Source organism: Elgaria multicarinata, chromosome 4 (assembly GCF_023053635.1).
Source record: "Elgaria multicarinata webbii isolate HBS135686 ecotype San Diego chromosome 4, rElgMul1.1.pri, whole genome shotgun sequence".
NCBI classification, from domain to species: domain Eukaryota; kingdom Metazoa; phylum Chordata; class Lepidosauria; order Squamata; family Anguidae; genus Elgaria; species Elgaria multicarinata.
In genome coordinates, this window is record NC_086174.1 from 39,331,718 (window position 1) to 39,357,351 (window position 25,634).

The 25,634-nt window shown below is 38.9% G+C and overlaps 1 protein-coding gene across 2 annotated transcripts in view; it reads right to left on the bottom strand.

The window, feature by feature from the left end:
• Positions 1-1,328: 1,328 nt before the first annotated feature.
• Positions 1,329-25,634, bottom strand: part of LIN9 (lin-9 DREAM MuvB core complex component) — a 32,732-nt gene continuing 8,426 nt past the window's right edge. For both annotated transcript variants that reach the window (XM_063124148.1, XM_063124149.1), the window contains exons 3-15: positions 22,486-22,580; positions 20,125-20,229; positions 17,768-17,901; positions 16,842-16,967; positions 13,367-13,524; positions 11,833-11,966; positions 11,483-11,602; positions 11,205-11,306; positions 6,931-7,011; positions 5,939-6,064; positions 3,704-3,886; positions 2,678-2,775; positions 1,329-2,556 (exon numbers count right to left, since the gene is read on the bottom strand). In XM_063124148.1, coding sequence (XP_062980218.1) covers positions 2,451-2,556; positions 2,678-2,775; positions 3,704-3,886; positions 5,939-6,064; positions 6,931-7,011; positions 11,205-11,306; positions 11,483-11,602; positions 11,833-11,966; positions 13,367-13,524; positions 16,842-16,967; positions 17,768-17,901; positions 20,125-20,229; positions 22,486-22,580 — 1,568 coding nt within the window. In that variant the 3' untranslated portion in view covers positions 1,329-2,450. The remainder of the gene's footprint in view (positions 2,557-2,677; positions 2,776-3,703; positions 3,887-5,938; positions 6,065-6,930; positions 7,012-11,204; positions 11,307-11,482; positions 11,603-11,832; positions 11,967-13,366; positions 13,525-16,841; positions 16,968-17,767; positions 17,902-20,124; positions 20,230-22,485; positions 22,581-25,634) is intronic.

Consider the following 25,634-nt stretch of genomic DNA (forward strand, 5'->3'; position numbering starts at 1 on the left):
GTAGCTTGTTAAGCTACACCAGCTGAAATTCTCTCTTCTACACAACTCTTAAAGGTCCAGGAGCCCTATCCTCTTCTGCATTCTAGTTTCCTCACATCCACTGAATATCATTCAAAAAGCATTATGATCAAAGGGCAGTTTCTTAAGGCAATAAAGATGGTGGGGCTACAATAGCTGAGGTGTACTGCAGTGATACAAGCTGTGCAGGAACTCTGCTGTTGCTAAGAGCTGTGCAGTTTCTCATTCATTTGCATGTTAGTATGCCTTATAACTCTCAGGTGTTAACATTACTGCTTCTCATTAAAGAACACTCTTCCTCAAAACAACAGCAAATCATCCCTGAATTGTACTTTTCCAGAGGTTGCTCTACAAAAAAGGTTTCAGATTCTGCTAGTAGCAACCCTTGAGGTATTTGAACACTTTAGAAAATTGTTGTTTTTTTCCCATATAAAGGGATTTTCTTGCATAGTAGGAGAAAAGAGGAGGTATTAAACTTTAAAAATACTTGTGTTGGGGAAGCTAGAATGTTGACATGTTTATGCAGAATAGAATATAACAATGTTATTTGCAAAGGGAACCACTACTCAAGGACCAGACAAGCAATAAAGAACCACATCAGCGGCTATGTAGTAAGAACCATCCAAGTATTCCTATTAAGCTTATGGTGAAATTGCAACAGACCTTTCACCATCTGAAACTATGAAACTATTTTGATCTCACACACATACACCTAGCAGCTAGCTTCTAGTGTATGGTAAGGAATTAAAACACATTCATTCACAGGTCATACCTAATTCCAATTATTAGCACTGTTGTAACATTGGGGATACTCTGGATGATGTGGATTCTATAATAATGCATTTTGGGGAGTCATACACATCAAGCTAGATCTCTACAGGAGCTATTATAAGATTAGCCAAAGAAATTAAAAAGTATCCATCAAATCAAAATGGTTAGTTCACAATCAACTAAGGAGTAAATCCTGGGGTTTTAAAAATATTGTACAAAAATATGCATCAATCCTCTTGCCAAGAGGACCTGAAGCTAGGAAATCAACCAATTTTGATATAGTAATATTTTTTTTAAAAAATTCCACTTGCACCACTCACATCACCAGGCCAAAATGCATTTCTTAAAATATTGTAACTAAATACCTGAAAATGTTCAGGCCAATTTCAAATGTGTTGCTATTTTTTGTAAAACATTGCAACGTACATATGTCAATGAGAATAAAGATTTATGCATTTCTTAAAAGAACAGGCTTTGCTAAATATAGACTCTGCAGTTAAGTTTTGAAGCAGCACAAATACAGACACAGAATACAGAAGCATTTTTAAAACTATACAAAATTTTAAGTTGAAAATAATTGTTTACATTTTCTTTATACATTAACATACAAAAGACCTCATTTGATGAGGCAAAGAATCAAAACATTGCTACAGCTATCTGAAAATTCAAATCTGGAAACAATTTATTACACTGAAGCTTTACAAGACTATACTAAATGAACAACTTAATACACCCTTTTTACAAGATTGACATTTTTGTATACTCCTCAGTTCTTTGCTTTTTATTTTTTTAGGCAGTTTAGAGGACTGGCTATCCAACTGCATTGTAAAACTCTGTTAATTGCTTGATAACCAGGTACTTAAAGGTTGTGCAAACAAATCAATGGAAAATGTTGCCAGTTATTTGTGTGAAATATCTTAACTAGAAAACTTTTTGCCCATTATGGAGGGAAAAAAGCAAGTCATATCAATTTCTGGGAATTTAGCACTCCTTTTTCTACTCCTTCATTAGATTACTTTTTTTATAAGTTACGATAAATTAAACATTCCAAAGATATTAACTGATTTACAGGGACTCCCAGTATCCACAAGTGTACAATAACTATCTACCCACTACCATTCCTTTGCATATCCCATTCTGCTGCTACTTCCCAAGAACAGGAATAGACACACTGCTTTATCAATCACCACACTGTTCAGAGACTAAAATCAAAAGGCAGTAAGACACTAGTATTAGGGTACTGTGGCTTTCAAGAACAAGAGATTGATAATATAACTCCTTGTCTGTGTCATTTCCTTTTCACTGTTTTCAAAACATCTGTTAATAGTTGACAGAATTTGCTGCAACTAAATTTAAAATAAAGTATTCATACTTTACATTATATGAAAAACGTCTTTATAACTTTCTGTTTAAAACAACATGTGTACTTTTATAACTGAAGTTTAGCTGTTAAAGAAGATACCATATGTGCATAGCAAGTGATGAAGTCTATAGCAATGCTGGTAATTTTATGCTGGTTTCTTCAGAAGCAGTTCAATGGTTCTCAAAATACCCTTCTCTTTTCTTTTGTCTTCCAGCAGTTAGGATATTTGGTGAAGCTTATATAAGAAGGCGTTTCCACAACTACATTCTGTACACTTGGACTAAGGTAAACATTTCTCTCAGTCTCTGTTGGTGTTATTTGCAGCAAAGGCATGTAAATTTCCCATCTGGCTGAGGCCGCTCTGGATGTGTGCAACATGTATCTCAACATTATTCTGAAAACAACTAAGGGAAGAAAAACAGTTTTTAATCGTCAATGTTTCTAAAATGGCCACCATCCTGAATATACTAACGTCCTTAGTTAGATATAAAGCTATCTGAAATGTGTTTTACTACCAGATATTACCTGATGTTGGTGGGGTCTATAGAATTCTTGATGTCGTTTAATGAATCTGTTAGTGACTTAAATTCAAAGGAATTTAGATCACCTCCTTCTGCTAGGCACTAGAAGAAATAATTTTAAAAGATTTAGAAGTTTGAGATATAATACACATTTATCTGTTTTACAAAATTCACACAGCTACAATAAATTTTCTGACATGTAATACAAAAAGAGGATATTTGTCATAGGGAGGCACCATCACCCTGGAGATGTAAATGTGGAAAAGATTCTGTCTCCCATAACACTGATATGTTAGCTGTCACTGATTCTGAGAAAGTATAAATGCTGGGGAGCACTACAGACTCCAAGGAGGAAAGCTGAGGCAAGTCAATTTCCCTCCCTGAGTATTGTTAGCAGTGGTAGTATTTTTATTTTGTTACATTTATATCCCACCTTTCCTCCAAGGAGCCCAAGGTGGCATATATGCTACTCCTACTCTCCATTTTATCCTCCCAATAACCCTGCAAGGTAAGTTAGGTTTAGAGCTAATACGTGATCCAAAGTCACTTATTAAGCTTTACTGCCGAGTGGGGACTAGAACTTGGGTCTCCCGAGTCTCAGTCCAACACTCCAACCTCTACACCACACTGGCTGTATGTATGAGGGGTTTATCAGGTGTGGCAGTTGCCCAGTGTGGTGTAGTGGTTAGAGTGTCAGACTGGGAGTCGGGAGATCCAGGTTTTAGTCCCCACTTGGCCATGGAAACCCACTGGGTGAGTTTGGGCCAGTCACAGACTCTCAGCCCAACCCACCTCACAGGGTTGTTGTTGTGAGGATAAAGTGGAGAGGAGGAGGAGGATTATGTATGCCACCTTGGGTTCCTTGCAGGAAAAAAGGTGGCATATAAATGCAATAATAAATAAATGTTTCTGAGGCCAGTTTCATTGCTTCAGATCTGGGACGAGGGTGGGCCTCAGCAGCATTCCTGTCCCCCAGCAAGGGGAGTGAGCTTCTTAAACTATGTGCTTTTATTCTCTCAAAACCACTTACCTTAATCTGCAGTAATATTGCTGTAAGTCTAGCAATTAAATCTGTCAGGTTTTCATTTTGAACGCAAGGCTGTCCTGTTGTTGATGTATTTGACTGTCTAACAATCTCCTGAGCTTCTTCCTCACATCTCCTTCTCAGATCTGTGGGATGGTCTGCAGGCTGTAGACCTTGATCTGGGGCAAGCTAGGATATAAAATTGATATAAACTGGATTAGACTTAAAGTGCTGGGTGTCCAAGAGCTCAAATAATCCTAAATTTCTAGAGTGATCAGTGATTTAGGGCTAAACTAAACATTCTGCTTACCACACATAAAGCTATGCATGATTTGCTTGCTTACTGTAGTGTAAGCTCATGTGAGCTTTATTCAGATTGGGACCAGAGAAATTTGGGAGGTGGTATTTAAGATCCTCCCACCTATTTAGCCTAAAACTCCATGAGGTGGAGGTGGGTGTTTATGGGGTGACCCTATGAAAAGGAGGACAGGGCTCCTGTATCTTTAACAGTTGTATAGAAAAGGGAATTTCTGCAGGTATCATTTGTATATATGGACAACCTGGTGAATTTTCCTCCATCACAACAGTTAAAGCTGCAGGTGCCCTGCCCTCTTTTAAATCTGGTCACTCTAGTATAGCTCCTGCAGCTTTAACTGTTGTGATGAAGAGGGAATTTCCCCAGGTTCTCCATATATACAAATGACACCTGCTGAAATTCCCTTTTCGATACAACTGTTAAAGATACAGGAGCCCTGTCCTCATTTTCATATGGTCACCCTAAATTATTAAACTAGAAGAGATCCACTTGCAAACTCTCTCCTAACCTAGAAATTCATTCTCTAATACTAGGATGGTATTTGTGGGTACTGTATAGGGAGAAAGGCACTCTTTTCATGTCCACGTGTACTCTATTCATCTGGTATCGAGGGCTTATCTTTGGCACGCATTTATTTAAATTGTGCTTTCTTCTGTAGTGAGACTGTATGGCTACAATGCTCTAGAGAGTTTAACTGCTTTTCACAGATTGTATCACTGCAGTACACCTCAGCTACTGTAGCCCCACCAACTTTATTCCCTTAAGAAACTGCCCTTTGATCATAAAGCTTTTTGAATGATATTCAGTGGATGTGAGGTGACCAGAATGCAAAAGAGGATAGGGCTCCTGGACCTTTAACAGTTGTGTAGAAGAGAGCATTTCAGCTAGTATGGCTTGACAAGCTACACCTGCTGAAACTCCCTCTTCTGAACAAGATACACCTGCTGAAAGATCCTATCCTCTTCTCCACAATTAAAGGTGCAGAATCTTCTACTACAACTGGCCACCTAAAAGGAAGAGGAAAGATTCATAATGCTGAATGGGATTTGCTATGTTAACTGTACAATCCTATGCATAGGTATCCAGATTAAAGTCCTACTATGTTCAATGGGATATTTTCACATTCTTGTAGGTGAGTACAAGATCTTGGCCTTAATCATTAACCAGTATTACTATAATACAGTATATAAAGATTAAAAAATGGGGATGGTTTTTTGAAAAAGTCAGGAAACCCTCCCCCCCCCGCAATTTCCCAAAAATCCTCTTAAAAAGGCAGCTAATTTTTTTCTGTCCCTCCCCTCACCCCCATTTTTTCTGTAATTCCCCCAGGCCTTCACATTTTAGGAGGTACAGACAAGGGCTTTACATTAATAAATCACCGGTGAGTGAAAGGAATTCTGCATCAGCCCAGAGACACACCTTTCTTCACAGATAAATGAATTATTAAGAATAGGACACTATCTTTTCTTCTCATGGACCAATCTAGCCCTCAGGAAATAGAGAGGCAACTCTAAAATGATGTAGGTCTCAATTTTCTGCCCACTGCTCTCACTTTTCACTGCTGACATTAAGGAGGAGAGGAAGCATACAAGAAATAAACAAAGGAGCAAGAGAGATTATGGAAAATGATGTGGAACTCATTTTTACATGTCCTGTAAAGGGTTAACTGATTTGGGAGGGTAGCCAGTTCCAGCTCCCCCTCCCACATCACTTCAAGGACAACTGGCTAGAATATTGCTTGTACATCTTTCCTTTTTAATCTCCATAAGGAAAAGACCCAGAGGTTTCCTTTTTTTTGTTTTAATGGAAGTTGGACATTTTGCGGACGGCGGGCAGGTGGGTGGGTGGGTAGGCCTGCTCAGGCTCTCCTATAGGTATAGCCCTTCCTCTTTGGGAAACATAAAGCAAGAGTAGCAACATTTTACCTCATAACAATACTGTTGAACTTTATGCAAAACTTTGTTTAGATCCTTATTCAGCTGTTCAAGATCTAAAACAATAGTTGCGTATCTTCTCTGGAATTCAATGCCAATAGGCATAGAATAGGATTTCTGTACAAAAGACAAGTAAAATTAAATAAATCCACAAAGCTTCTTGATACATTTACTTACTACAATGAAACTTTATTGCACAATGAAATGGGGATTTTGTTTTCTTAAATAATGTTACATTATGCTTTGAATATTTTTGGTTTACCCAATATTTAAATATCATTTATTTATTATATCTGGGCAGTTCACAAAATATGACATGATGATTTCCTAAAAATACTTGTGGCATCAGCTAGCCACTCAAAGAAAAGCATGAGAATGTACTTAAAATCTTCAAGAAGAGGATCTGCTTAACCATCAATCTGCCAGTCCTCTCAAAACCAATTGATGCAAATAAACCTGAATTGTTAACACAGATAATCTGTGGAAACATACATTTAAACATTTTAAACAGTTTATTTTTCTCTCTATGTCATTCAGAATGATGTCCAAGAAATCAATGGTTGAGTCCAAATTGGTTAAGTTTGCAAACCTGAACATGTTTCCTGTAAACAACCATGAATTTAATAATCTGGTTTGCATGCTGGATGTCCATGGGCACCTATGACTTGTTTTACAGTTATTTGAGGTTTGTCTACCCCTCAAGTAACCCTTGCTGCCTGAGTTTGTATAAGACGGGCACCTGTGGGTGCCATGCAAAAATGGCACTCAGCATGACATGACAGCCCCATGGGTAAATTAAGCATGTGAACTAGGTGAATGTATCTTAATTCTTGAGTAGTCATGCGTAATTCTGCACTGTAAGCAGGCCAGGTAAAGAGGACAGCACTGTTACCTGAGCCAGACCTGAAATCCATTCTCTGTGATTTACAGCTTCCTAGTACTTTACTGATTTTATGTTGTATGTGAAACAAGGATATATTTACCAATTTTTCTGCTTCTGTGTTCATCTCCCTTAATTGCTTGATGTGTTCCTTCTTGATCATAAGAATTTTTGATAATCTGGTCTGAAGGAAAGCAGAGAGAATACTACAGAATCAATTTAATCATTCTAAAAATACATTATAAAAATGGGTATTCAAGTAATGCGTTTAAAGGTCCTGGCCTCAGCCTCAAAAAAACAGAATTACAGATATACACCATTTCTTATACAAAATCTGAGTGAATGTGTTAAAGATCTGTGATCCCAGTTTGTCTCTTTAAAAGTAGAGCAACTCTTGGTCATGCTATCTGGTATGCATGGCTCCACATCAGCCACCTCATGTCAATCCACAAGTGGGAAGGTATGATGTATTAAGGATGCAATCCTATGCATATTTAGACAGAAAAACTCCTATAATTCCCAGCATTCCCCAGCCAGCCATGCATAGGATTGCACCCTAAGTCTGGAAGAGATAGCCAGAGCCATCTCTTTTTAATTACACCTTTCCAGCTCATCTCCTCAATCCAAAAGGAGAAAAGAGTGCTTTGATTGGTTAAAGATGCAGTCCTATGCACATTCTGACCGAAGAAAGTCCTACAATCCCTATGTCTGGATGGGGAATGCCAGAAGTTGTAGCCCTAAGTCTGTCTGTAATTTGGATCCCTAGTCCCCTGGCTAACCATTCTAAAAATGGACTAAGATCCCTTTATTCCTTGGTCATGTCCTCTGACCATATGAAGATGCTCTGTGTTGAATCAGTGCTGGTGACCCCTATGTTACAGTAGTTTCCTGCAATAGTTTTAGCTTAGACTAGAGCTTCTTAACATTTCTTTTACTATCAAAGTACTTTTCTGTTTTCTCTTTGTCCCTTTAATATATACCTCGCTTTCAATCTGGACCTGAGGTTTTAGAGTGACTTTCTGACAAACTTAAGGGAGTATTCTCTTGCCTGCCTGCCCTCCAAGCTTATGGGATGTAAGGGAGAGAGAACCCTCTGAGGGTTGACCAGCAGAGGACTTGGAGCTTGACTGGCAGTTCCCTTACTCCTGAGTAATCACAGCATACAGCCAGAGAAGCACTACTTACTGAGTAAGATTGTGTGGTGGCAGCTGTACAAAAGGAAAAGGACACATTGACCCTGTTCAGACAACACACTAAGCCACAGTGGTTAAATATTTTGAGCTAAACATTATGGCTTAGCATGTCGGGTGAACCATTCCTAACCATGGTGGCTACATAACCACGGTTTAAACACACTCACTATTTGCTGCAAAAGGATTAGTGGCTTAACCATGGCTTAGTGTGTTGTCTGAACAGGTCCACTGTTGTTGGTTTGCCTTAGAGGGTTGGTGCTGGAATGGGTATCGCTTACCCTCGTATCACCATCTTAGCCTTTGAGGTATATTGTCACCTCTTCCTCTCCAGTGCTTTCAGCTTGTCTGGATCATGCATGGATTGTTCAACAACTCATAATTCATGTAACCGATGGACCACATGTTTAAAAATGTCCTATGTGTTGTTGCAGCCTCATTGGGCTGGGGTGGGGTGGGAACTGTTGGAGGAAACTGGGTATCTAAGCCGATGCCTGATTCTCCAAACGCTTCACTTGTATGTTTTTTCAAAATGGGGGGGGGGGGAAGAAAAAGCATGTGAAAAGGTCCTCCTAGCGACTGAGTATCAATAGCGGTGTCTTGCTTCATGTTACTTTTCTCGTGTTGCTATGGCTTTGTGTGTGGGATTATAGATGGACCTGGGCTAGGACTCCACAACCCAAAATGAAAACAAAAACACAACATGTAATCTTTAAATAACAAACATAAATGTGAGGTGGCAGAAGGAAATGGAAGATAATTTTATTGCAAATTAATGTTTCGTCTGTTGTAAAATAACCTATATTCCATTGCAACAACCATTACTTTGCTCATAACACACATATGAAAAGGTAATGCTAAAAAAAGGAGAAAATGTTTAAAATATTTCTTAGTTCTAGCTGGACATCTCTAACTGGACTCATTTCTGTAAACATGGATAATTACTCAAAAAGTTGAATATTGCAGATCTTGATATCCCTAGATCAGGGTGTGGAGGCTCCGGTTCACGGAGTGTCTTGGGCTTCCTCCAAGGAGAGGGTTTGGCTCCAAGTCCTGCCCCCTGGAGAATACCCTCAGGAGGCATCCCCTGCTGTTATCCCAAGTCTGAGATTGGAGATAATAGTGGAGAAGCAGGCTGGCAGGACTCCCCTGTACTGGGAAGTGCAGAAACTCAGATTGGAGCTAACAGTGGGGATGCCTGACTCAGCCCATGCTGGGAAGAGTGGCTGCCCTCCCCGGCCTGTGTCAAGTGGATTTGTTCTGTGCTCAGCGAGGCACTGGGAGCTGTGCAAAGTCAGGGGCTCAACTGCTACTTGTGGTGCCAGCCCAATAATCCCTTTCTCTGGGCTCAGTCCTTATTGGGTTGTTTTGAGGGGGCTGTTGTTTTGCTCCTTAAGATTTCCCCCTAAATCTTTTTCTACCTCTACAAATCTTGGAGTTTGATACCTCCCCTCTGGTTTCTCAGTAGTCCCATTTGGGTTACATAACCATTATAACTGAGCACCTGACTTTGCTAATCCTATATATGTTGACAAAGAAGTCGCATCCTATTCTTTGATTGCTTGTCACACTGAATTTAGAGTATGGTCTACGCTCTTATCCAGCACGGGATATATGCCTCACAACAACATGAAGAGGCATTAACCCTGATTGTCTCTGGATTCCATGATGCAAGGCTGGAGCACATCAAGGAAAGAAGGTCTAACTGCTCACTGCTTTTACATGTGGGAAGTTGGGATGCACTAGGGAGAGAAAGTGCAGCCCAACATAGAATCATAGAATAGCAGAGTTGGAAGGGGCCTACAAGGCCATCGAGTCCAACCCCCTGCTCAATGCAGGAATCCACCCTAAAGCATCCCTGACAGATGGTTGTCCAGCTGCCTCTTGAATGCCTCTAGTGTGGGAGAGCCCACAACCTCCCTAGGTAACTGATTCCATTGTCATACTGCTCTAACAGTCAGGAAGTTTTTCCTGATGTCCAGCTGGAATCTGGCTTCCTTTAACTTGAGCCTGTTATTCTGTGTCCTGCACTCTGGGAGGATCAAGAAGAGATCCTGGCCCTCCTCTGTGTGACAACCTTTCAAGTATTTGAAGAGCGCTATCATGTCTCCCCTCAATCTCCCCTCCCATTTAGTTTGAAATAGAGCAAATCTGACAATAGTGGGGAAATAATGGGCAGAGCATCTGGGAGAAGCACTAATACTGTGGGGGCAGAGGGGGAAGCAAAAGGTAAGAACAATTTTTACACTCATCCACAACTGTCCGACTGTACTATTTGTTCAAATGAATCTCAAAATGGAAAACTGCTCTTCTTCCTCATCAGCAATCCTGGTACCAGTAAACTGATTTATCTGACTCCTTAATTATAGGAATATTTGATATGTAAATGGTAAACACATTCTCTGCTCCCCTTCATTCTTCCCCTTGCATGTAGAAATCCCCTCCCTCCTTTCCTGGTTTGAGACAAACTACAATTTGCTGTTTTGTTCAAACTGGATAATTAATGTTTATGCTTGCCCTGCAAATCAGATTGGAAATCAGGACCAGACACAAGTTTTTAAACCTGATTTGCAGGACAAGCACAAATCCTAATCCACCACTTCAGATGGAAGGGCACGCTATGGTTTGCCTCAAACTAGGAAAGGAAGGAATCGCTGCGGGAGAGTGGAGGTGGCAAAGAGAGTAAGAGCCTAAGGCTCATGTACATAATGCCAAACCATGGATTGGTGCCATGTCTGAACCATCCCATAGTTTTAGCTAGTTATTCTAATATCAAGTGAGTCTAACATGAGTTTAAAATGAAATACCCTCATTATTATTTCAACAGGAAACTGTGTGGAATAATCCTGAAGAGGCTGATAAAGATGACAAGATATAACAGGGGAAAAATCAGAGCAGTCCTATGTTGCATGTTTCCATTTTATACATTGTTCTAATTTATGGATAGAATAATAATCCCTCCCTCCCACCCAAACAATATATTAATACTGTACAATGGGAAAATAAATCATTTTTATAAGCAGACTTTTGACATGTCAGAACAAAATATTTCAGTTATTTATTATGAAAACATCATTTTGGATGTTTGACAGCCATGTGTGAACTAATAACGTTGATTTAGCTATCTAACTTACTGATCTTTGAAATCAATACAGGTAAAACTGAAAGAAAAAGATGTGATACTCACCACTTGGATAAGGAATTCTACAGGAAAACCACCTAATGTCTCACTATCAGAGCCTGAAATTTTGTTTTTCCAAGAAGACTGTCCTAGTAAAGGATCACTATCCTATACAAGAAAAAAAAGTTGCATTTAACAACTTATTTCTTAAAACAACAATAACTTTAACCTTGAGTTAACTAAAACTTTAGAATGCATTGAACTGCTAGTTTCATTTGCTTCAAATCATTTAAAATGCAACAAATTACTAAAATGAAGCACAATTTCCACTTTACATCACTTACTATAATTGGTGACTGGAGGGAAGGTGTATAATGTAACCGAGGAGGAGTCATAAAGAATCTAGAAGGTCGTTGTTTTTGTCCAAAGGCAGCAATTGGCATCGTTTCATGAGGTTCATTACTCTTAAGTCACAAAGGGAAAAAAGTTAATGATTACTCTCTACAATTAAGAGAATGTTTCAGTCGCATTTTGAGAAAAAAAAAATATTTTAGAAATATTCTAAAGACAATAGTACCATATATTCTTCATTCCTGAATTGTTTTATGCTTAATTAAAAATATGGAAGTCATTTTTGTAGGAGATAAGTATTTGCATGCTCAGACACTTAAAAAAACAAATAAACAATACTTACAAGGACTTCATAATCTGGGATTGTATGTGTTCCAAGCCCTGTCCTCTCAAAAGTTACTCTGTACGTAGCATTAAGAGTGTCAACCGCATCTATCTGTCCAGTGAAGAGTCCATCGTGGGCACCACGTAACCGTGCTAGGATCAATAACAAATATCACAATCTTAATTAGGGGGAAATAATACTATGTCTTTCCAAGAAATTGCATATAATGAAAAAGAAAATCAAAGTTCAACCCATTCCCCTGCAAATAATTCCATGCCAAGAAAATCTTGATTCTCTGTCTGGTATAGTTATGCAAATTAAGTAAGTTTGAGTATTATATATTTGATTATTTTTTTACAATTCAAATAGAGGGAGAGAGGTAAGGATGTAGGAAGTGAACTCCATCCCTACAACTGCAAGTCGCCCTCGTTGGCTTCTGAAATTTCACTAGGTATTGCTAACCTAATGTAAAAGTCTATACTCACATAGCTATAAAAGGCCAGAAGCCTGCATTTTTTAAAGGAAAAAGTAGAATATCAGGGTGCTTATATTTTGTTTGTAGACCACTGCAGAATACAAAACCCTTACTGTAAACATCCACAGAAAAGAAATTAAACTATATAACTCGGAATTATGGACATTTTCAACACAGCTGCTGCTCAAGAATACTGGACTATGTTGGTTGGGATAACCCCATTTCTAGGTGGCTGGTAGCAAGGCTGCTGGATACCAGCAGGGCAGAAAGCTCCCGATATTAGTGTAATGATATCATCACACTGTTAACTGTTGGAAATAGATTGGAATAGGGTATGGCAGCTAAGGAAAGGAAACGGTGGAAGGCACTGGTCATGGTCATCACAGAATGGGATAATAGGGGCCATGGAAGCTAGAACTTGATTTTAAGGTATGGACTCTCCTGTCAAGGACTAGAGAAGATTGGGTTTATCATGCACCTTATGACAAGCTGGACCCCTTTAGATCCCAAATCACCTAGGAAAGATAACCCAGTGGAATATATAAATGCTTCACTCCTTTGGTTATTCAAGTTAAGCTACATCTTCAGAACTCAACACCAGTTAAGACATTAGCCTAATGTCAAGGTAAGCCAGAACTTCTTAAATTTCTGACTTACTGTGAGCGAACCTACATATTAGTGCTCCCTTCTGTCAGGGGGAGTGGCTAAACAAGCTGGGGACTTTGTCCTTGGCTGGTTTACTGTGATGTCCGAAGCGGAAACTTTGGCTTGTCTCTCTACCAACAAGTCAGAGTTATAAGCCAAGATCAAATCTTGTCTTACAATTTCAGCTTGTCGGGGAAGAGACAAGCCAGAATTTCCGGTTCAGAAGTCACACTAAAGAAATCAGGGATGCAAAGTCCCTGGCTTGTATAGCCAGTCCCACTGGCAGGTGGAGCTGACTGGGAATGATTGAGCCACGTGCACTAGCCTGCTGGCTCACTCATGGTAAGCTTTTTTTTTTAATGTTAAAAAATTGTGGCTTACCATGACTTGTGAACCAGGACATTTGTTTCATTTAGAAATGAAAAAAGGTACCTGTGACTTTTGTTCCTATAACTAGTGGCAATGGAATTTCCTCTGGAAGATCTTTAAATTGGGATATATCTGCCACTTTACGCTGTTGCAGAAGTCTAATTTTTTGCCGTTTCTGTTTTAATGCAGACCTTTCCTCTTCAAAGAATGCAGAAGAACATCTGCAAACAGTAAGCAGAACTATTTTGACATCTTTCATCTGTACCATGCATTCATATGTCCTATAGCTTGTTCTTCAAAATGTAAGACGAACTGCTTTTTAAACATTTTTATATTTGGAGGGAAAAAAGTCAATATAATAGTCAATGATAGGCAGGCTGGAAAGGTCTCCTGCAGGACGTCTTGACAGGACTTAAATCTGCATGTTTTGAAGGTAATTGTTTAGCTTAACGTTGCCAGTAGTTAATGATTCAGATTGAATGTATTTCTCCTTTCTCCATGAAATCCAAGCATGCCAAAAACAAGTGCACCACCAAAGAAAGAGCAGTAAGAGATAACTAATATCACAATAGACATAAGATGTAGGTACAAGGACTAATGGTTACAATCTGGCTGTTAACAGTGCAATCCAGTGCATGTTTATTCAGAAGTAAATGTTTATTCAGAAGGTTATTTCTGTGCACAGTTAGGATGATATGGAAGCCTATGATTCTTCTGGTACTCCAATCTGAACTCACACAGGGTTTGAAAGGTAACCATCAGCACTTCGAAATTAAAAGGACTGGAAGCTAGTTGAGCTCTTTACGCACAGATGAGATATATTCCCAGCAAGTGGTCCCAGTTAATATCCTAGCAGCTTTATTTTGTAGCTATTGCTGATTCCAGGCAGTATTCAAAGGCAGTCCCAGGTACAACACATTGCAACATGCTACCATGGAGGTTACAGATCATGGATAACAAGGGCCAGGCTATCTCTGTTTAAGAAGGGGCCACAGTGGGCACACCAGCCTCAGCTGGTGGGAAAATGATCCTAGCAGTAGAGCTGAATCTGAACATCTCCAAACTGCAAACCTGATCTTTTAGGAGGACTGCAGTGCCATCCAGAAGAGGTTGATCACCTCTTTCCTGAGCAGAAAAACCATCCACCTTCAACTTCAGTTTATTGGCCCTCATTCAGTCCATTACTCATCCCGATCACCGATTTAGCACTTCCACTGCCTCACCTGAATCAGATGAAAACGAGAGAAATTGCTGGGTGTCATTGATGACACCCACTGAGTGGTTTATATAGATGTAAAAGATATGGAGGACAAATAGAAGCCTTTGAGACCCCATAGCATAAATGCTAAGATGCCGAACAGTAGTCCCCCAACTCCATCTTTTGCAATCAGCTCTCCAGGTAGAAATGGATCCACTGAAGGAGTATAGTGTTTTAGTTCTCAAAGCAGACAACCTATCCAAAAGGATCCCATGGTTAATGTTATAGAAATCTGCTGAGTTAGCTAAAGAAATTAACAGGATTGTGCCCCCCAAGTCTTTTTTCTAGTGCAGGTCATCCATTGGGGAGACCAAAGCAATTCTGATGTCAAAATCAGGCCTGAATCCAGACTGATCCAGATAATCAGTTTCATTCAAGAGATTTTGAAACTGTACTGCAGCCACCTGTTCAAGTACCTTGCCTAGAAAAGGAATGTTTGCAATCAGCTAATAGTTATTTGCAATCCCCAAGGAAGGCTTCTTCAGAAGCAGCCTCGTAACTTTCTTTGACAGAACTGGAACCGCTCCCCATTGTAACAAGGAATTTATCACCTCATGGACCCAGCTGATCAACCCCATCAAGCTAGATGTTATAAGGCAGATCTAGCAAAGATTGAGTAGTCATGTCCTAAGTTACACTCCTCAAACATTTTTGTTGTACTCTATGTTGTACTCTTCAAGCATTTTGTCCACAACCTCAGGGTGCAACTTTTTAAATTTATCCCATAAAACTGGAATAGGTCGTGCTCTGGACACATCCCTTCATTGATCTGCAGAAGCAATAGTGTCCAAGTTGGAGGCAGATAAGAAAACTTTTATCCTTGAAGTGCTTAGCAAACATGGCACAGCAAACCACAGGGTTCTTTCACTTCAGACTGCAGGCCAAATTATAACTTTTATAATGCACTATGCAATTTTGCAGAATTCATTCACACAGCAATTCCCTAAATAAATTGTTTTAATTTAAGTACAGCAGCCTTCCCCAATCTGGTGCCCTCCAGATGTTAAGTACTATAACTCCCAGAATTCTTGACCCTAGGCCATATTGGCTGGAGCCAGTGATGTGGGAGGTAATTTTTTCCAGTGCTTTATTTTTTCCCTTTCATAGATTCATTAATAACAATGAATATTAGGCAAGCCTGGCATTTTCAAAGTTGTTAGTTTTTTAGGTGAATATCTCTAGCAAGTATGTACTATATTTTTGATATATATTATTGATATACATATAAATCTCAGTGAAATTGAAGTAGTGACAGTAAAACTGAAGATTCCCACTACAACCTTAGTGGAAGATTGTTGAACTCTCTTGAAATAGATGTGGCTCTTAGCATATCATGCACTGTTCTTTGGGTTGCTAAATTAACTACTGCAGCCTTTCCCAATATGGTATCCTCTGGTTGTGTTGGACTAACTCCTAGTATCCCCAGCCAGCATGGTGACTGAAGGTTGCTGGGAGTTGTAGTCCAACATATCTGGAGGATGCCAAGTTGGGGAGGGCTGAATTAGTGTATCAACGGTGTTCAGTACCTTTGTTTCTTTCTTACATTTAAACAATGTAGGGGAAGTACATGCTATCATCTTACCTTTTTAAAAAAAACAAGTATTCCAACAAAAATGTCTACATAATATAACATTTAAATTGCATTAAGTGTGCTTTAATTTCCCCCCTCAAGTATTTCAGGTCAAATACATGTGGTGTATTAGGGTAAAAAATAACATGGGCTACTTTTTTTAGCTTAGTTGATTATTTTACTTGTATCTAGTAAACATGCTAAATTAGCTCCCCTTCTAGTCATTTTCTGATGCAAACTGTTTGTGTGTGTGTGTGTTTGTGTGTGTGTGATGTAAAGGCCCCTTATTTGCACAGGAACATTTTACAGAAAACCCACAATAAAAGTTGGGGCTGATTGAAGTTGAAGTCAAAAATATCTGGAGGGGACCAGGTTGGGGAAGGCTGAAATACATGACCTGTATACAGTTATTTGGTGTAAAAAAAAAAGAAAGAGAAGTCACATTATTTTGTTTTCAATTATAATTTTGAAACATACCATGTATTCTGCAATCTAATCCACAGCTTGTAAAAATGAATCACCCAAGAAACCTTCAAACAAAAGCCACTACTACCAACCCCCCACAAAAACCCACAGCCTAAAAATATTTAGCATAGCAATCATATACATGTCTACTCAGAAGTAAACCCTACTGAGCTCAATGGGGCTTACTCCTAAGTAAGTGTATATAGGATTGCAGTCTAATTCTTCCAAATACACAAATGTTTTACCGTCGTGGCTTCCCCATTAATCGTCTGATTTTCCCCCATTCCACTCGTGTTAATTTTCTTGTTTTCAGGTTAGGAAAAGATTCTTTCAGGCAAACACAGAAGTCATTATCACCTTCAAACAGAGGCCTGTTAAAAACAGTTGATATACTGTCATAATACATTCAAGTGCTTTCAGAAAATGTATTATATTAAGGCAATTTTACCTCCACACATGATTACATTTTAAAATACTTATTTTCTCCATAGAGCATTAAGAGAATTTTGGTACCCAAATTTGACAATTATGACCTATTACCAATTTGGGATTAAGATTAATAGGCCTGAGATTACTATTTCTTCATTATAAGTACTGGCCAAGAAAAATAAAATGTTAAGACTGAAAAATATTTTGAACTTGATGTAGTCTATTAAGAAATAAAATATTTTTACAGAAAACATATGCATTCCTATTTATTATTACATGCAAGTTAAATTTACAATTTAACTTTTAAAACACTGACTACAATAATTGTATCATTTAAAAATAAAAATAATAAGCATTATAATTTCAAGGTGAGATATGCTGTAATTTATCACCAAAATATGGTAGGCTAAAATGATAAGAATTAGACCAAGAATTTTAGCAAATGGAAAACAAATAGCAATTATCAGTCTTAAATGTCTGACATTACAAAACATTTTGGAGAAGGCAAGCAAGTTACCAGCAAATCAATGGTTTAAACAGTATTAAATACTGAAGAAGCTACTTTTGCCCCTTTCATCTTAAAAGTAAACTTTGCTGCACAGAGTATAGGCATGAGAGTGTTCTACTCTTAAAGGTACCTAAAAATAATTTTAAATAAACAAATTAAAAAGTTTCTATATGAAAATATATAGCTCAATTCCTGTAAGTTACTATAAAGTAATAGAAGAAAAGTCACACATACTTATCTATATTTGAGTAGAACCACTCATATATACACCACTTGTGCGCTTTAGGAAGTTTAAGTAAATTACGTAGCCTCAAACCAATTTTCTGCGATGCTTTTTTATCTGGTGTTGGCATTGTTACTGTAAACTTCTAAAAAAAAAGGGGGAAAAAAGACAAATAGAGGTTACTAGTTAAAGTTAAATCCTGTCTCTTCAAATATAGTTCAGTTGAATGCATATAAAACAGGGGTAGGCAACTTCAGGGACAGCAACACTGCTGCACACTGCTAAATTTTGGTGGTGGCAGCAGCAAAACAATCAGTGGTTTGTAACCAAAATGTAGTGGCAAACCACAATGGTGGTCTAAAAAAGCCAAATTTAGTTTTAAAGCAAGGGCTGTGTCTTTTGTAATATAAACTGTCTTTAGAAATACACTTTATTGGGAGAGATAAAAATTAATGCTCCAAAAATCAAATTTGTATTTTTTATTGAGTTAACATTTTACTTTGACTAGTTATAAAAAACCAATTCTAAGCAAACTTATCTTTTAAAAAACCAATGATAAGTTAGCTTGATTTAAAACAATTGAATTTAATGCAAACATGCTGAAGAAAAACCTATTAATTATTATCTCTTAAAATAGAATCTATGGGCAGTATCCAATGCTGCCATTGGGCTAGGTGAAATAACAGCTAGCACACCGGGAAACTAGTGCTGGTTTGCCAAAGTGGCAACTTGCTAAAAGTACCACTTCCAGAATGGGACAAGTCATCTGAACTTGTGGAAGAGAATTCCACTGAACTGTCCCATTTCGAAAGTGGTAGTTTCTGCCAGTTTTCAATGTTGTGCTAGCAAGTGTTAGTTTCCTGTTGCACCAGTGGTCATTATTTATAGCACAATGTGTTAACAGTTGGCAGATTGCCTGTACTGAATACTGCCCAAAATGTCCCTCTATCAAACCAAATAAATAGTATAAGACACATTAAGAACATAAGAGGTGCCATGCTGGATCAGACCAAGGGTTCATCTAGTCCAGCAGTCTGTTCATACAGTGGCCAACCAGCCATCGGCCAAGGATGAACAAGCAGGACATGGTGCAACAGCAACCTTCCACCCGTGTTCCTCAGCAACTGGTGCACACAGGCTTACTGCCTTGAATACTGGAGATAGCACACAACCATCAGGGCTAGTAGCCATTGATAGCCTTTGCCTCCAGGAATTTATTCAACCCCTTTTAAAGCCAAAGATACTAAGACATCAGGACTGAATAGCTCCAGCTGTTCGGTGCCTGCCTTTCTCTCTGCAGCCTTTGGTTAACAATCCTTCCCTTTTAGACCAAGGCCAGATATAGACGAATCTATCTACCCTGATCCAGCTAATGAGATCCTCACATGTAAGTGAGGATTAACTCATGACTAAGAACATGTTCGAAACAGATTCAGTCAGACTAATTTTTCAGTTCAGACTATATTGGAGATTTACATCAAATTAATAGTCTTGGAATCACCATCACCCTTCCTTTTTCTTGCCCATGAGGAGATCAGAAGCTTTCACTTCAAATATTAAACAAACCATAGTTCCCCATACTATTCAAACTAAACAAACTGGTTTGTTTTAATTCTAGTAAGTGGGAATAAGCCTGATCAAACCATTGTTTCAGATCCTGGCTTGTTCTCACTAACTGCTGTTTTAAAGGAACTATGATTAGTTTAAAAATTGGAAGTAGAAGATCTCTCTGTTTGGTGTGTGGAAGAGGAGGAGAGTGGAGAAAGAAGATCTGATCCTAAGACTTGCCACAGCTCCTTCAGTTGGTGGGAAACCAAGGTTTCCTATTATGTCTGAACCTGGCCTGTTCCTCTAGTTTAGAAAAGTTGAATTTTTACATTATATAAATAGTATGCAACAGCACTTATGTCGAGTAAATTTTGCCAAAAATGAAGATTTCAGAAGTGTGGGAAAACCTTAGATCCATTGTGGCAGCAGGGGGAGAAGATTTTTTTTTTGGCCTATTTCCCTCTTTCTATCCCTCCAGCCCCCACCCCCACCCCTCTTCCCACTCCAGAAGGTCTCTAAATACCATGGAGCAGTTTTTTGGGGAGTGGAAAGAGCTGCAGGCAGAATCAGCAAATACTGCCTTCCCACTTCCACTGGCAGGAACATCCTTGGAACTCTGCTCAGGTCACGCTCCTGCCAGTGAGAATGAAGTCAGTAAAGCCATATTTTATGAGACTTACATTTTATGTTCAATGTTTTATTAGCTTGTTAGTAACTTATCCTGGGCCTTCAGGACAGGGTCAGTCAATCATAAGTAAAAACTGAGAAGAAGGTGTAGTCTACCTACCAATGAATATGACAAGGTTATAGATTAACATACCTGTGGAACCATTGTAACTCTCTGGTTTCTTTTGGGTGATCTTGTACTTATTTGTCTTTCTTCTTCTTCACAAAAGGAACGACTTCGTTTTGAACTTCTGAAGGGCTAGAGCAAAAAAAAAAAATCTTAATCAGTAGACTGAAACATTTCACAATGTGTCTTCCTGCAATAGAGCAAACACAGAATAAGCAAGCAGAAGATGTTTCCTTGCATGTCATCTTCCTTGAATTTTGTAGTACAATTACTGTCTAGAGACCTTTACTTCCCCTCTTAACTGAAAGCAATATGGCCTCAAAATTATCTAAACAACTTGCTTCCCAGTGTAGGACTGCTATGATACTCATGTACTGTCATATTTTATGCTGTTGCACTGGAATAGCTATTGGTACAATCTACCCTCAATCATTTCATTGTGGCATAACTAGATTTAAGACTGAGCTTTCAGAGCAGTTTAATAGGAGCTGCCACATGAAGACTCTGATTACTGGTCTATTTAATGAAGAAACCTGGAAATGTGCTCTAACACTAAGCGATAAAGCCTCCTCAAAACCTAAAAAGTAGCCTCTACTTCTAAGCTTCTAGTGACTTTTGAAATGTCTTAAATTCTCATCGACATTAAGCACTAGACTTTAAGAAGTGAGATTAGATACCTTTATTGCTGCTGGATTAAAATCTTGGCTCCTAGAGATAGATTCGTCTCTACTTCAACTATTAGCAGATAATGGCACCTACTGACCACTACTAAAAATTATGTGATTAAGCCAAAGGGAAGCACTTTTAAGTCTGCATTTTCCTCCCCACACTATTTTAATCAAAAGAACATTGGCTGAGTTTCATCCTATTGCCAGAATCAATTTATTTGGCTAGATATTTAGTTGTTTTAGAAGATTATCTCCACCTATTACTCCCTGACCAGATGTTGCCCAATTGGCTGCTAGAACTATTTAACAACGATCCTGGGAAACTTAGGTAGCCTTTGCTTCATATACTGGTATTGCAGTTTAAGACTGCAGACCATTCCTTGTTTGTTTTGCTTTACATCTCTGCCTGTTTGTCTTCTTGTTTCACTTTGCTACTCAATCGCTTGGGGCTACTGTCCTGACTTGTGTTTTTGCTGGAGTTCCTAGAAGTTCACTATTATCTGAAGATTATGAATATGACAAGTGGGAACCCGTGATACTTCACAGAGAGTGGTAGCAGCAGGATAGAAGGCGGGTTCTCTTTTCAGAAGCATCCAGTGGCTACTGTTGACAGTGCCATTCATAATGTGGAGACTCTAAGTCCAGCAACATAGTGGGAGCAATTACAGCAAGCCCTTTTTTGTCCCACTAGTTTCATGAAGTAAGCAGGCAGAAGGATTGAATGGTCTCCACAATTGGTGCTTTGAAGCTGCTTACCCTGGATATTCTGATAAATTGGTGCAGTATATTCAATCAATCAATCTTTATTGCTTGTTAGCCGAATAGGCCAATCGCAAACAAATAAAATAGTAGCAAAATAACATATTAACATAATAACATAATAGCATGTCCATACACCATCTCACCGCAATCAGAAGAATAATACAAGATAATAATATAAAACTGATAGTAGGCTCAATTGCAGTACCAGTACTGGCCCGCATGTAATCTCAAATTAGTAAAATTTGATCCTATATGGCAAACAAAAGCTTCCGTACCTCCAGCACCCACTGTACAAATTTGGCAGTCCTTAACGATATATAATTATCAGAGCCTAACAATAATATCTGAGTTACATTTTTAGGTGACATGTGATTGAACCCGGGAATCAGGGGCTCAAGGTATTGCTTCCTCAGCTCGACATACACTGGACACTCAACTAGAAAGTGTGTCATATCCTCAATTTTGGGGCAGCCGGCTGGGCAGTCAGCTTTAGCGCGTGGATGGATCCTGTAACACGCTTTCACCTCCATTAACTGGAGTGAATTTAACCTGGTGCAGTATAGTATAATGGCTAAGTGCATGACCTAGGAAGGCCTCAGTTCAAATAAAATCTCAGCCATGAATTTTCAAAGTAGTCTTAAGCAAACCACCATCTCTAAGACGCAGCCATTTAATCCACAAATGGCTATTCTCAAGCGTGCATGGGGTTCCTTAGCTTTCATTAAAAATGTTAAACCTTCAGAGTCTCTCAGTCTCTGAAAACCTGACTGAAATGTATGTCCATGAAGCCAGGAAAAAATGTTTTTTAAAAAGGCTAAAGAAAAGCAGGTCTGAATCTCGTCAAAGCCTAGATGGGAGACCACGTGGAACCTCATGTAAACCACTTGGAGTTCCAAGATAGAAGAAAGGTGGATATACATGTACAGGATAAATAAAACAGGCCGAAGTTGCTCCTTACCATTTCTACAGTAGCTCCTGCATTCTTGCCCTTCCAGATAGGTGTTTTCTGTAAAGAACTGATTTTTTCATTCCATGTATTGGATAAACTTCCCTCTGTTATGAATAAATTATAAATTATAAATGTGGTTCATCCTATATTTGCAAAATCAGGACAAAATGATGTTCTCTAACTTCCGTTACTAATACAAGAACAAAGTTCATAATATAATAATTCTTAATATTAAAAATGTAACTGCATGTTATACAATATTAATGTTTGGAATATTAATTATGTTATGTTCTCATTCTAAGATATACTTTTAGTATATAAGTAACTTGAAATCATCATGTTTCATTTTAAAAACAGGTTTATCTCTTGATGAAGACATTTTTGTTTGAGCACTATTTGCCAAGCCCCATAGGACAGTAACAGAAGCACAATGGAATACAAAACAGAATATGTAGGATTTAAATATTCTTCCATTTTAATACATTTTTACAAGTAGTCCCTCAGCTTTTCTCCCTCCTCACCCCAATAAGCTCAGTATTCTGGTTATATTTCCAAACTGCATTTTCAGATATAAGTTTTAACTGGGGGGGGGGGAAGAGAAGGGAAGAAAATGACTGTTTTGTTAAATAGCACTTTTTGAGATCTGTCCCTGGAACAGACATGTTTTCATGTGTGTTCAGAACCCCAGATTTGCTGTCTGGGTCTAAGTACTACAAACAGGTTATCCCAGGGACCATTTCTGAAAAAGGAATAGATAAAAACAGCTTTTTTTATATGCCCGAAAATGGGAAGACATAGGTTGTAATCAAGAAGGCATGAATTTGGAAACCAACTTCCACATTAGATCATTTTTTCTTTAGTTTCCAACATGATCTTTCAGAGGGGCAAAGAGTGCTTTCTTTACTAATACTTTCTGTACACCAAATTAGGGTATCAGTGGCATACTATATTGGTGTGGCGTATAAGTGTGTATTTTTGGTTAAAATATGGGTTATATTGTATTATCTTCTTGTTTGTTATATTTATGGATTTTGTATTAACTGACCTGCTGTTTACGTTCAGAACTGAAAGTTCGTTTATTGCAGTATTATTTATTAGATATTTTTTCATACTGTTTTTGATATAGTGTTTGATATTATTGTATTCTGCATGATCTTATTAGTTGCTTTGGGCTTCCTTTGGAGGGGAAAGTGGGATACAAATAAACCATAATGATGATAATTTAAAAAAAAGTGTGGTTCAACCCTGCAAAGGTAGAACTTGCTTTTCAGGAGACTCACTCAAGCATCTTTTTGAAGCATTCCAATATGCATATATAAAAATAAATACATATTTACAATCAGCTCTCGGCCTCTCTCACAGAAGTGTAGTGAAACAGGATTTAGCCTAAAGATTTCCTCCAACAAGACAACTTTCCTGCACAGACATTAATTATTATTATTATTATTATTATTTATTTATATAGCACCATCGATGTACATGGTGCTGTACAGATAACACAGTAAATATCAAGACCCTGCCGCATAGGCTTACAATCTAATAAAGTTGTAGTAAACAATAAGGGGGGAAAGAGAATGCAAACAGGCACAGGGAAGTGTAAACAGGCACCGGGAAGGGTGAAGCTAACAGTATAGAGTCAGAACAAACTCAAAGTTTAAAAGCTATAGGGAAAAGAAAAGTTTTTAGCTGTGTTTTAAAAGCTGTGATTGAGTTGGTAGTTCTCAAGTGTTCTGGAAGAGTATTCCAGGCATGAGGGGCAGCAGAGGAAAATGGACGAAGCCGAGCAAGGGAAGTAGAGACCCTTGGGCAGGCAAGAAGCATGGCATCAGAGGAGCGAAGAGCACGAGCGGGGCAATAGCGTGAGATGAGAGAGGAGAGATAGGCAGGAGCTAGACCATGAAAAGCTTTGAAGGTCAACAGGAGAAGTTTATATTGGATTCTGGAGTGAATTGGGAGCCAATGAAGAGATTTCAGAAGCGGAGTGACATGGTCAGAGCGGCGGGCCAGGAAGATGATCTTAGCGGCAGAGTGGTGGACAGAGACCAGCGGACTGATGTGAGATGAGGGGAGGCCAGAGAGAAGGAGGTTGCAGTAGTCCAACCGAGAGATAACCAGTGCGTGAACGAGAGTCTTGGCAGAAGAGACAGACAAAAATGGTCGAATCCTGGCAATATTATACAGGAAGAAACGACAAGATTTAGCTACTGCCTCGATATGAGGAATAAAGGGGAGCGAGGAATCAAATATAAAGCCAAGGCTACGAGTTTCCTTGACCGGAGTAAGCGTGACATCGTTGACAGTAAGAGAGAATGAGAGATGAGGAGAAGGTTTAGGAGGAAAAACAAGCAGTTCAGTTTTTGCCATATTGAGTTTCAAACGGCGATGAAGCAGCCAGGCTGAGATATCTGAAAGACATGCTGAGATACGATCGTGGACATCAGGAGAAAGTTCCGGAGATGAGAGATATAGTTGTGTGTCATCGGCATACAGGTGATATTGGAGGCCATGGGATTGAATAAGTTTACCCAAGGGCAGCATGTATAGAGAAAACAGCAGCGGGCCAAGCACCGAGCCTTGCGGAACCCCTACTGAAAGGGGAAAGGAGGAGGACGAGCCGCCGTTAGCCGACACGCTGAAAGAGCGACCCTCTAGATAGGAGGCGAACCAGTTATAGACAGAGCCACAGAGTCCAAGGTCATGGAGGGAATCTAAGAGAAGATCGTGATCAACCGTGTCAAAGGCTGCAGTTAGATCAAGGAGAATAAGGACGGAATAATGGCCCTTAGACTTGGCAGTGAGAAGATCATTGGTGATCTTGGTAAGGGCTGTTTCAGTGGAATGCAAAGGACGGAATCCAGATTGAAAGGGATCCAGAGCAGAGTTACTAGAGAGAAAGTCAAGACAGCGAGAGTAGACCACACGTTCCAGGATCTTTGAGACAAGGGGCAACAGAGAGACAGGTCGGTAGTTAGACAGAGAAAGTCGATCAAGAGTGGGTTTTTTGAGAATGGGAGAGACAGTAGCATGTTTAAAAGCAGAGGGAAATGAGCCAGAGGACAGAGAAGAATTAATGATGTGAAGCAAGGACGGGAGGATAGCGGGGATAAGATTAATAAAGACGCGAGAGGGAATTGGATCACGGGAACAAGTGGAAGGCT